The sequence below is a fragment of the Hyperolius riggenbachi genome, chromosome 1, assembly GCF_040937935.1.
Source record: "Hyperolius riggenbachi isolate aHypRig1 chromosome 1, aHypRig1.pri, whole genome shotgun sequence".
NCBI classification, from domain to species: Eukaryota; Metazoa; Chordata; class Amphibia; order Anura; family Hyperoliidae; genus Hyperolius; species Hyperolius riggenbachi.
In genome coordinates this window covers 421,201,710-421,215,286 of record NC_090646.1, presented here as the reverse complement: position 1 = coordinate 421,215,286, position 13,577 = coordinate 421,201,710, and the positions used below count along the sequence as shown (strand labels likewise).

At 40.9% G+C, this 13,577-nt stretch overlaps 1 protein-coding gene across 4 annotated transcripts in view; it reads right to left on the bottom strand.

Annotated features, from left to right (window-relative positions):
• Positions 1–13,577, bottom strand: part of PCSK5 (proprotein convertase subtilisin/kexin type 5) — a 639,880-nt gene that overhangs the window by 234,931 nt on the left and 391,372 nt on the right. For all 4 annotated transcript variants that reach the window (XM_068236619.1, XM_068236638.1, XM_068236648.1 and 1 more), the window contains exons 11-12: positions 5,882–5,999; positions 2,017–2,205 (exon numbers count right to left, since the gene is read on the bottom strand). In XM_068236619.1, the coding sequence (XP_068092720.1) occupies positions 2,017–2,205; positions 5,882–5,999 (307 nt within the window). The remainder of the gene's footprint in view (positions 1–2,016; positions 2,206–5,881; positions 6,000–13,577) is intronic.

Genomic DNA, 13,577 nt, shown 5'->3' with positions numbered 1-13,577 from the left:
GAAAAACTCAATATTGTGAAAATGCAATGCATTTGGTAAGCTTGTGTGATCTATGCTGTTAGCCCATTCACTTCAGGGCTGGAAAAATGTGCAACTGTCTGATTATCAAGATTACGTATTAGAAACGTGGTGCAATAGAGACATTTTAGACACCTCCAGGGAAAACAGAAAAAGTCTAATAATAAACAGTGCAGTAAATCATTCACCCTTTAGGAGTTGTCTTAAAGTGGACCTGAACTCAAAACATCCTCTCTGCTCTAAAAGATACACAACAGCATAATAACCTTTAAACAAAAAAACATTTCTTTGTTACAGCTCACACACATCCTAAAATAAATTTGCACTGTTTCTACTTCCTGATTCATGGAAGCAGACATATTGTATACAGCCTATGCTTTCAAATGGGCTTATCTGCTTCACTGCCATAGGCAGTCATGTGACACAGGGGAGGATTAAATTACAATTTTTCCTTCTGTCCTGAGCAAGAGTTCAGGTCCACTTTAACTCACGACCATTCACCACTCATTTACAACTCGCATTCCGCTTTCCTTTTCTTACACAAGGATTGTTATGTTGATCAATAAAACACTTCAATGGTATGCAATTTTTTAATAGTTTCCATTGAACAGATGTTATTTGGAAATAATATGGTCTGTCATATGAAAGTATGAAGATGTGAATATGATAATCCTCCTAGAAATGGCATTAAAAGTATCTCACACAGGTGTAATCTGATAAGTAAATGTCAAACCAGCTTGAGGCGGGGCTTCGAACATGGCGCATACTTGGCTGTGAAGCGTTTACAGGAGGAGAGGTAAACCGTATTCATTCATTGGTTTAGCCTTTGACAACTGTGTGTAATTTGCTGCCTCTGATGAAGCAGAGCTACCATGTGAAACGGCTGTCATGCCATTTTTATTGCAATTTATGTCGGAGGGTTTGAGGAGGAAATAAAGGTGACACTATTTAATCTTCTGGCTGGTGTCCGGATCCTTCTTTACTCCACATATGCTAAATGTCAAACCAAGTGACATGAGCTATTAAGCTGACAGGAGGGAAAAAAATCAGCATACCTCCATACAGATTTCTGAGCTTAAAATTGTATATATTGTAATGAGCGTTTAATTGTGTTCCTATGTGTTTTATGCTTTTGGAAATGCACCAACAGCATTTGAATGCATGGTAATAGCTTCTTCACCCTCTATTTACTTTATGCGTTTATGCCTTAGGTTTTTTGTAATGGCCATAAGAAAATAGTGAGGGGTTCAAGGGGAGTTTCACATAAAGCATGAACCAAATGTACACGATCAGATTATTAAAATGAAAAATATGTGTAGGTAAAATCCTTATTATTGCTGAGGAAATCATCTCCCTTTAAGAAATGCCTTTGGATTGATGAACAACTTCTACTTACAAAGAGAGAGAGAGAAGAGAGTTTCTTCTCACTGCAGGAGATTCATGAATCCAATAAATCCAGGCTGAAGCATTTTATAGAGTATAGTACTGAACATGCAAAGGAAGCCAGAAGATATTGGCAATCAGAGAATAGGGAACTGGAAATAGATACCAAATCGTTGCTGTCAAAAAGTTAAGTTTGAAATTTGAGATGAAAACTGACAGAGAAAAGATTCTTGTTTCTGCTGCAAACATTTCCTGCACAAAATTACTTTTACTATGTGAATTTCAACATATCAAATGCAGTAATTACATAAAGATAGAAAGATAGGTAGATAGATAGATAGATAGATAGATAGATATTTTATTTTTTTCCCCCACTAAGCAAGGATAATGTACTCCCTCGTGATCCGTACAAACTATTCCTGCTTCCATGTCCTCAGTGAAGCCATAAATCTCTGAAAGCCAAATAACAGTCACAACATAATTCCCTCTTCCAGCAGATTGTAGCCACGTAAATTGCTGTAATATCCCAGAAATTATATTTATTGCACTGGAATATTTACATTTATAGCACAAGGACTTTAAGGTGTTCCTCGTCTGTAATATAAAGTGCCTTACCTGTTAGCTAGCAGCTGTGATTTGGTGCCAGAAGGAGAAGTCAGATATATGGCCAGGTCTCCTCTGCGTGGATGTGTTATAGTGATTCGTACCACCACATGCTCCAAGTAAATAACATGATGATTAGAATTGTCAGCACAACCTGTGGCCTTATACACTGAACGGACAACACTGTCTGGTCGGATTGTCCTATGGAGCAAGACAGAAGGCAAGTATATGACTGGTGCAATTAGTCCAAGTTACAAACAGTAGATTGCTGCTATGAGTGATGGTAAAGTTGGTAAGCCTATGTAATACTGTGCAAACAACAAGTAGTACTTAGGGAATTATGAAAATAAAAAAAAAGCTCTAAACCCCAGTAAAGTTGCCATTCGCAGGGAACACTTGTTATAGTGTGTCTTATTAGAGTGCATGGAGATCTGTGCCTCCCTGGGTACACTGTAAAGTATCTAAAATGACAAGTGGCTACCATTAAGTGCTTGTATGCCACATATGCTGGCAGGTGAGATAGTAACAGTGATCACAGGTTCAGATAAGGTACAGATATGATGTTTCCGGCTTACTTTTGTTTCCATTGGTTACATGGTTGCTTCAGTAGAGATGGCCCAAACTGTTCGCTGGCGTACAGTTCCCAGCGAATTTCCACTGTTCGCGTTCTCGGCAAACTGCAAACATTTGGCGTGTTTGACCTGCCCCCTACAGTGGTGTGAAAAACTATTTGCCCCCTTCCTGATTTCTTATTCTTTTGCATGTTTGTCACACTTAAATGTTTCTGCTCATCAAAAACCGTTAACTATTAGTCAAAGATAACATAATTGAACACAAAATGCAGTTTTAAATGATGGTTTTTATTATTTAGTGAGGAAAAAAAACTCAAAACCTACATGGCCCTGTGTGAAAAAGTGATTGCCCCCCTTGTTAAAAAAAATAACTTAACTGTGGTTTATCACACCTGAGTTCAATTTCTGTAGTCACCCCCAGGCCTGATTACTGCCACACCTGTTTCAATCAAGAAATCACTTAAATAGGAGCTATCTGACACAGAGAAGTAGACCAAAAGCACCTCAAAAGCTAGACCTCATGCCAAGATCCAAAGAAATTCAGGAACAAATGAGAACAAAAGTACTGTAATTGAGATCTATCAGTCTGGTAAAGGTTATAAAGCCATTTCTAAAGCTTTGGGACTCCAGCGAACCACAGTAAGAGCCATTTTCCACAAATGGCAAAAACATGGAACAGTGATGAACCTTCCCAGGAGTGGCTGGCCGACCAAAATTACCCCAAGAGCGCAGAGAAAACTCATCCGAGAGGCCACAAAAGGCCCCAGAACAACATCTAAAGAACTGCAGGCCTCACTTGCCTCAATTAAGGTCAGTGTTCACAACTCCACCATGAGAAAGAGACTGGGCGAAAACGGCCTGCATGGCAGATATCCAAGGCGCAAACCACTTTTAAGCAAAAAGAACATTAAGGCTCATCTCAATTTTGCTAAAAAAACATCTCAATGATTGCCAAGACTTGTGGGAAAATACCTTGTGGACCGCCGAGACAAAAGTTGAACTTTTTGGAAGGTGCGTGTCCTGTTAAATCTGTCGTAGAAGTAACACAGCATTTCAGCAAAAGAACATCATACCAACAGTAAAATATGGTGGTAATAGTGTGATGGTCTGGGGTTGTTTTGCTGCTTCAGGACCTGGAAGGCTTGCTGTGATAGATGGAACCATGAATTCTACTGTCTACCAAAAAATCCTGAAGGAGAATATCTGGCCATCTGTTCGTCAACTCAAGCTGAAGCGATCTTGGGTGCTGCAGCAGGACAATGACCCAAAAGACACCAGCAAATCCACCTCTGAATGGCTGAAGAAAAACAAAATGAAGACTTTGGAGTGGCCTAGTCAAAGCCCTGACCTGAATCCTATTGAGATGTTGTGGCATGACCTTAAAAAGGCAGTTCATGCTCGAAAACCCTCAAATAAAGCTGGATTACAACAATTCTGCAAAGATGAGTGGGCCAAAATTCCCCCAGAGCGCTGTAAAAGACTTGTTGCAAGTTATCGCAAACGCTTGATTGCAGTTATTGCTGCTAAGGGTGGCCCAATCAGTTATTAGGTTCAGGGGGCAATCACTTTTTCACACAGGGCCATGTAGGTTTTGAGTTTTTTTTCTCACTAAATAATAAAAACCATCATTTAAAACTGCATTTTGTGTTCAATTATGTTATCTTTAACTAATGGTTAACGGTTTTTGATGAGCAGAAACATTTAAGTGTGACAAACATGCAAAAGAATAAGAAATCAGGAAGGGGGCAAATAGTTTTTCACACCACTGTATATATCATCATGGAGGTAAACTTTGACCCGTTACCTCACAGTCAGCAGACACATGGCAGACAATCAGCTAGCATCCCCTCCTAGACCCCCCCCCCATGAAAAAGCAGTTGCAGTGGTCATATTGGATTCATTCTCTGCTGGCTGCTGTTAATGAGAGCAGGGTCAGACTTGCTGCAAATAGGTAGGGAAAACATTAGCTCGGCCTGTTTTCTTGTTCCTCACTGACTACTTGCTGAAAGCACCCCAAATAGTCCTTTTGAGGGCAAGTACATCGGTCTCCTGTTTTTTATTTTGTGTGTGACACGCCACAGCCCACTGATACCCATAGCTGTGCACACTACTGCTATTGTGGCCACATTAAGTTGCAGGCACAGTACCCCTCCAGTGCATTATTTTTAGAAACGTACTGTGATTTCTGCCCTTTAGGGCTTAAAATTCGACTCTGCGTCAACTCTGTAATTTTTGGTGGGACTTTTGGCATGGATCCCCCTCCGGCATGCCACAGTCCAGGTGTTAGACCACTTGAAATACCTTTTCCATTACTTGTGTGGCCAGAAACAGTACCTGTAGGTTTTAAAATGTGCCTGCCCATTGAAGTCTATGGCGGTTCGCCTGTTTACGAACATTTGTGGAAGTTGACGACGCCAAAATTTGATGTTTGCAACATCTCTATGCTTCAGTCTATGCTTTAGGTGTGTATGTCTAAGGCTGCTGAACAGATGAAATGACAGCCAGCATGTGGCATATTTTTAAGTGTTTTACAATGCCAATTCCCATATTCCTCACGCTTCAGATTCCTGTGCAATTATTATGTGCAATTATTATGGGGGTCATCACTGCATATCAGATGGTAAAACTAATTTGTTACCTTAAACAAATGTTCCTATTGTCAAAAATAGCCCAGAGAGCCACAAACACTTACTACTTTTTCTGTCATTAATCTAATTTAAACTGAGATGGAGAAAAACACACAAATTACTCTACCTATCGCCTTTCCAGGAAAAAAAAAAAAAGCTTCCACTCCACTGTCCCATAGGCATAAAGCTTTAATGCTAAACTCAGCTCTGCTTTTTACAGCTAGCAACATCACTAACTATGCATCAAAGCTCAGGATTTTCCCTGTAGTGCACTATCTATCCACTATCATTTACAGTCCATTCACTGCCCAATTCCTTCAGATTAACTGTTATTTCTTTCACAAAACTGCCTTGAACACATTCATTTATTGTCAGTACGAAAGTCAAAGTCAGTGATGCTCTTTAGAGGATGATTATAGCCTTTCTAACTCACACATCACTTACTTATCATACAATACAGGATGACAGCTAATGTACGTAGCTGTGTCAGGACTTCCGCCACACTACAAGTATGCACTCAGAAATATCTTATAGAGGTATCCAATCTTATAAATGGAAACAACAATCTGTGAAAGGTATACTTGCTGTTCAGTGAAAATGGCATATTGCAGTAAAGAGATGTAGCTGACAGTTAGACCTACTTCCAAATTCATAAACAAGAGTGCCACAATATCTTACTTGATCTGCCGGTCAGTATTCTCCACACATATGTGCTGGGCAGGGACAGGGGTCCATTTCTCTGCTTCTATCACCATTGCTTCTGCATCCATCATACCAAATCCATATAAATGGCTTACTATAAGAGAAAAATGTTAATGTATTACTGTGAAGTGTTCAGTAAATTCAGCTTTTATTCACAAGACAACAGGTTTCCTCAACAAATCCATCTATATATATAATGTTTTGTTTGTTTAACCGGTTCGGGCTGCTCGTTCTTCCTGTAGAAAGTGAACTCAGCTGTCATGTGACACCCGAGCTTCCTCCTATCGGTCAGTAGCCATTTTCACTGGCTCCTGACCTCCTGATCACTGTGAGCCAATCACATCGAAATGAAAAAAGAAAAAGTAAGTCTGGTTCTTAAATGGGTCAGAGGCTGCAGTCCTAAAGAGTTCAAAAGAAACCTGTAGTGAAAGGGCTATAGAAGCTGCCATCTTTATTGCCTTTTAATGATGTAACTCCAGTGTAGAGTCTGTCATGCATAATGAGTATGCAGAGCATTCATCCTAAGAAGACATTAGAAGTAAAGGGTTAACACACAGTATTTTTCTTTAACCTCTTGACGACCAGCTAACGCCGATTGGCGTAAACTGGTTGTCTGTGGGTTTCCATGGAAACGTTCCATGTCAGTTCACGGAGGGTGTCTCCGTGAACTGCCTGCGAGCCTCCGATCGCGGCTCGCAGGCGAAATGTAAACACGCGGGTAAGAAATCCCCGGTGTTTACACTGCACGGCGCTGCAGCAGTGCCGTAAAGGAGATCGGCGATCCCCGGCCTATAATAGGCCGGGGATCGCCGCCGTCTGATAGGCTGAAGCCTATCAGAGGCGGTACAGGACGTATCGCCGTCCTGTACCGCCTACAGAGCCAGGGAGAGGGAGGGAAGGAGAGGGAGGGGGGAATAGCGCTGCGGAGGGGGGCTTTGAGGAGCCCCCCCCCCCCAAGGCACAGCAGAGCGGCGGCAATCAGACCCCCCCCAGCAGGACACCCCCCTAGTGGGGAAAAAATGGGGGAAGTCTGATCGCCCTGCCTGCAATACCATCTGTGCTGGGGGCTGAAGAGCCCACCCAGCACAGATCAATAGGAAACCACTTGGTCGGCAAGTGGTTAAAAGAATTCAGCAATGGTGCCTTCCATCGTTCTATCACTTTATGTCTGATTTAAAGTGTCATGCCATAATACACTTCTGATCTACTAATACCTGCCTCAGCACTGTTCAGTGAGGACAAGGAGAGCTTGCAGGACCAGTCTACAAGATCAGGTTAATTACTGGTCTCCACAGTGGTAATGTACTCTTTCTATGCTGGATAGCGCACTGGTAAGGCTGTTGTGAGATTTGAGCCTTTGACCATTGAGTTCAAATCCCGACTCAAGCCAGTATGTAAAACAGTAAGGTGTCTTTGGGCAAGGCTCCCTAATGATCCTGGTCACCAGTGCAGTGCGCTTTACGTGGCTGCAGCCCTGAAGCATTTAGAGTCTTCCAGGAGAAAAGTGCAATATAAATGTTTTATGTCTGGTCTATGCAGATTCTCAAGGAGAAACATTAGGCATCAATGTCCATTAACAGCGGTATGGACACAGCAAAACTGTGGTATGCAAATGTGCTGAATTTGAACTGCCATTTTACTGCAGTTACTTTGAGAACACCATAATGTACTGCAACTGTGGATTAATGACAGCAGAATTAGCTGTGAACACAGGCCCTGACTGAACGGAGTTGTTTATTACCTGGCAGGGCTATTATGTTTACTATGTACTTAATTTAGTTTTTGCTGCTGATCCAAAGCTATTTACATACCTAGAAAAAGTGTGTTTTCATATGTATCATCAGTAGTCCCATTATTATAATGTTTATAGCTAAAGCTGTAGAGCAAACACACATACCTATATACACAATAACAATGTACTGTTATTAACTTAGTTTTAATGCTGTTGTAAAGACAGCAGGAAATTTTGACAGAGCTACGGTAATTTTGAAAAATGAGACACCAGGATAGTTGGAATGAAATTGCTTAATGGTGGTAGGCATCCAAACATCTGTCTACACATCTACATCAAAGCCTGACCTGCATGGTGTGGTCTGCAGCTGCAGGTATTTAACCTATGGACCACCTAAGTGTGTATGACAGAAACCATATAAAACTGCTGCAAAATAACCATAGTGAGGTGGAAAATGACTTTATGAAAAAAAAAAAGAAAAGAAGAATTCATATGTTGACTGAACACTGTAGATCCATTTATTGCCATGCCATTGCTTTTCTGTCTCTGGATAGTGGGAATCCTGCTCTTTCAATTTCCAACACTGGTATCAGTGTGCAGAGCACAGTCTACATTAACACTTAGGGGCCATTATTCAATTAACTTTTTATCCTAAGTTTTCTCCTAGGAGATCATTTTTTTATCGTCTCTTTAAAATAACTTTTCAGCAATCTGCAATTGAAAAATTACCAAAAGTAAATGTAAAGTACTATCAAAATTATTCTGAGTATTTCCTTGCTTGCTGGTGGTTTAAAATGCATTTTATTGATAAAGTGTTAACATATCACCTAGGACAGGGGTCTGCAACCTTTAAGACATTATGGCGTCAATTCACCAGAGAGGATTTACTAAGAGAAAAAAGGTAGGTAGTTTATCTCATGAGGTATTTTAACACTCTGGAGTCAATTCACCAGTGTGAGAGGACAGAGAGAAAAATGTTCGATAGCAGGGGATAATGGAGAGATATGCATGAGGAAAGTGTGAGAAAGCAGAGAGTTAGGTAATCGGTATTAATGATTTACATGGGATACTTTTCCTCTCTGTAAGCTTGAAAGTGAAGCATTGTGGGTAGGAGGCGGAGTTTTACCACTACGTGACCAGAGTATTCCCGCCTTTTACTGCCGAATCATATCATAAATCATATCACAAGTGAGTCTGAACTTCTTCACCACCTCTGTCTCAGTAAAATTATCAAGAACTGTTCTCTCACGAAAAATATGAGGGGCGATTAAACAGACCCTCCTCCTGCGCCTTCGTCTCCTCATAATAGAAGCAAGCTCTAAGGTCTAGTGCACACCAGAGCGGTTCAGCTGCGTTTTGCGATCCGCTTGCGGCTGCGGATACGCTTGGGTAATGTATTCCAATGGACTGGTGCACACCAGAGCGGGAGGAGTTTTGCAGAAACGCATACTCCCGGGCTGCTGCAGATTTTGGATTGCGGAGGCGTTTCTGCCTCAATGTTAAGTATAGGAAAAACGGCACTTCAGAGCGGTTTGCTAGGCAGTTTTTGTTACAGTAGCTGTTCAGTAACAGCTTTACTGTAACAATACATGAAATCTACTACACCAAAAACGCTTCACAAAACCGCAAAATGCTAGCTGAAACGCTACAGAAAAATAAGAAAAAGCATTTCAAAATCTGCTAGCATTTTGCGGATCTGCTAGTGGTTTTTGGTGTGCACCAGGCCTAACAGAGTAAGCTCCAAAGGCTCCATCTTCCACAGCAGCAGCTGCTGTATGAAAACCACGATATCTCCAGGTTCATTCAGGGGATAAAGAGATGAAAAAATCACGACTGGCCACACCCCTTTCTTCCCTGGTGAATTGTGATTTGGAGAAAAACTAACTACTATCACTTATTTATCTCATACTTATCTCACATTTATCTCTTGCATTTCTCTCTGTCGATATTTTCCCCTATACTTCTGGAGAATTGCTATTTGGAGATATCAGAGGAGGTAAATTACCTCCCAAGAGATAAATAGGTTGGTAACCTCTGGTGAATTGACGCCAAAGAGCCACTTGGACCCGTTTTCGAAAAGAGAAAAAACTGGGAGCCGCAAAACCATATGCACAAATCGTTAGCAGATATGACCCCCATATGCACAAATCGTTAGCAGATATGACCCCCATATGCACAAATCGTTAGCAGATATGACCCCCATATGCACAATCCTTCAGCAGATATGACCCCCATATGCACAAATCGTTAGCAGATATGACCCCCATATGCACAAATCGTTAGCAGATATGACCCCCATATGCACAAATCGTTAGCAGATATGACCCCCATATGCACAAATCGTTAGCAGATATGACCCCCATATGCACAATTCTTCAGCAGATATGACCCTCATATGCACAAATCGTTAGCAGATATGACCCCCATATGCACAAATCGTTATCAGATATGACCCCCATATGCACAAATCGTTATCAGATATGACCCCCATATGCACAAATCATTAGCAGATATGACCCCCATATGCACAATCCTTCAGCAGATATGACCCCCATATGCACAATTCTTCAGCAGATATGACCCTCATATGCACAAATCGTTAGCAGATATGACCCCCATATGCACAAATCGTTATCAGATATGACCCCCATATGCACAAATCGTTATCAGATATGACCCCCATATGCACAAATCATTAGCAGATATGACCCCCATATGCACAAATCGTTAGCAGATATGACCCCCATATGCACAAATCGTTAGCAGATATGACCCCCATATGCACAATTCTTCAGCAGATATGACCCTCATATGCACAAATCGTTAGCAGATATGACCCCCATATGCACAAATCGTTATCAGATATGACCCCCATATGCACAAATCGTTATCAGATATGACCCCCATATGCACAAATCGTAGCAGATATGACCCCCATATGCACAATCCTTCAGCAGATATGACCCCCATATGCACAAATCCTTCAGCAGATATGACCCCCATATGCACAATTCTTCAGCAGATATGACCCCCATATGCACAAATCGTTAGCAGATATGACCCCCATATGCACAAATCTTTAGCAGATATGACCCCCATATGCACAAATCGTAGCAGATATGACCCCCATATGCACAATCCTTCAGCAGATATGACCCCCATATGCACAAATCGTTAGCAGATATGACCCCCATATGCACAAATCGTTAGCAGATATGACCCCCATATGCACAAATCGTTAGCAGATATGACTCCCATATGCACAAATCGTTAGCAGATATGACCCCCATATGCACAAATCGTTAGTAGATATGACCCCCATATGCACAAATCGTTAGCAGATATGACCCCCATATGCACAAATCGTTAGCAGATATGACCCCCATATGCACAATCCTTCAGCAAATCTGAAAAAAGCTGTTGTTTTCTGATATTTACTATATAGCTTCAGTACTAGAAACTTTTCCTCACTAAGGACTAAATGCCATGTCATCTTGCCAGAAAAGTGTCATTATAAGGATTATCGGTCCACCATCATCTCACAAGATAAGAGTAACTGCATCCTTAAACTTTTGAAAGCCTGGAATATTGATTTACTCCAAAAACACAGGCCAAGGAAAATATGGATATCTGAGGAAAATATGGAGTCCAGTACTAGAGATAGATGCAAATAATTCTGATATACTGTACATTCAAATTGAACATAAATTATAATACTGTAGTAAAGTCTGCAGCTTTTATGTTTTGTGACATTTGTCTGCTGTTAGATGGCAGTTATTTGCCACCCTTATCTGTGTCACTGGAGACCCTTACCAAGTTTGCTGAATTACTGTTTGTGCAATTGTTGTCTTGTGCACTGCATACATCTGCAGTGACAAACATTTCTAATAAACCCACCACAATCTGGATCTAAGACAGAAATGTCTGCTATCAGGTGTGTGCATGTGACCGCAATCACAATACTCTTATACAAACCTTTGGGCAATCCTCAGTAGAATCAGGCAAAAAAAGAGGACAAGGGACACCTGGCAATTTGGACATTGCTACAAGCTGCAATTTATGGCCATCAGCAACCCCCCCCCTCCTTTCCCCCCCGGATAGCAACTGGCCGTGTTTCTAGTCTGAAGGCTAGCGACTTGTCAGTACAACCTCAGCCACAAACTGTCGCCCAACAGATTTAAATCCCACATCTCGCCTGCTGCCTTTACGGGGCTTAATTTATATGATGACAGAGCACATCAAATGAAAGATCCCTTATGATAAACACCATGCCAACCATAAAATCATATGACATGTGTCATACTAACGGCTTGTCTACAGTCTTCTCTGCGCAGCATAGTTACATGAAACTTTTGTACTGTTCCTACAATAAAGAATATTGGATTTCATTAGATTTTTTTGTCATCTTATTACTTATAGGGACATCTCCTAGTCTTTAGACATTAGACTATTTTATCTATTTTGCAGGCACATCGTCACACTCAACACAAATCTATCATGCCTGTCTCTACAGTAAAACCCTGGGGTACAAGATCTGATGTTTTCATACATTAGAATATTGCCATCCCCTGTGTAGAAGTATTCTTTTTGTATTTCTTCATACCTTTTTATATTATTCATTAAACTTTCTAAATGTTTTTGTCCTAGCTGGCTCGGTTTGCTCTGTAAAAATGTTAAACACTAAGCAGGTGGTGTTTTGCACAAAGTTCAACCAGGTGACAGATGTTATAAACAGCCTGAAAATGCAGTATACAAACTTTAACCAATAATGAAAAGCAGTACTCTGCTGTGGAAGACATACACAAATATCAAAAAGTGAAATCCATTGACGTTAACCTTAAAGGTCATGCTGATTTACATATAGGATATTGGATCATTAAATATGAAAAACTAAAATAAAAACAATAAATGGATAATAATCCAAGAGAGAAACACCAGACCATTATGAATTATGGAGTTAGCTACAGTATGTTTCATGTGACAACAATACAAAACTAATGATAACATAAGCAAACGGGCTGTTTGGCCTAGACAGGGCTATATCAAATGTAATCACTCAAATCCATAACAAATCTCTCAGGCTTGTTGTTCATAGTGGGGCTACTAACATATATGATTACACAGATAAGCCAGCATTAGGCAAGCAAAAGACTCACAGTGAATCAAAGCAAATGTCGGGCAGACACAAACAGGGTGAGCAATAACTAATTCAAAGTTACTTCGCCTAACAGTGGCCGCAGCATCACAACTTTTAATTACAGTCTTGGATAGACTCCTACAGATGTCACCTCCATCGTGATACACAGAGCTGGCAATGATCAGTTCACAAACCTGCAGGAACATGTTTAATCTTTGCAGTATTTTTTATGAGACATTCTACACACTGCAAAAGAATACTTTCTGAATATTTGTACTTTCAGTCTGATTATTCTGTAATACATTTTGTCATTTTAGTTTCCTAGGTAACTATGTGGGTTTTTTTTCTAAAGAATATAAAACTGCACATTCTTTATAAAGACTACCTAAAGTGGGCACGAGTGGAATATGTAAAGAACGGGCTGTAAGTTCATGAGGCATAGAGAGGGAGAAATAGGTAGAGCCATGGTGAGGGGGATAAGAAGGAAAAAAAAGGCGGTTTAGTGGTAGGGAAAAAAAGTAGTTCAGAAACAGACAAGAGAAGAGAACACATAGTAAGACAGAGAGAGACAGGGAACCTAAAAGGAACATACATTCACATCCACAGTGATCAGGACTTGATTCCTCAGGTGACAGTTCATTGCTGAGAGCTGTACAGACGCGTCTGCTGTCATGGGGGGGGGGGGGGGGGCTGAGAGCAATGGCGTGGTGCTCAATGGATTGGCTTTCAACAGCCTGTTTCAGGAGGGGATAATTGGGCTTGGACGTCAGTTAAGGGTAACTGTAACTAAAGTAAGTCACATA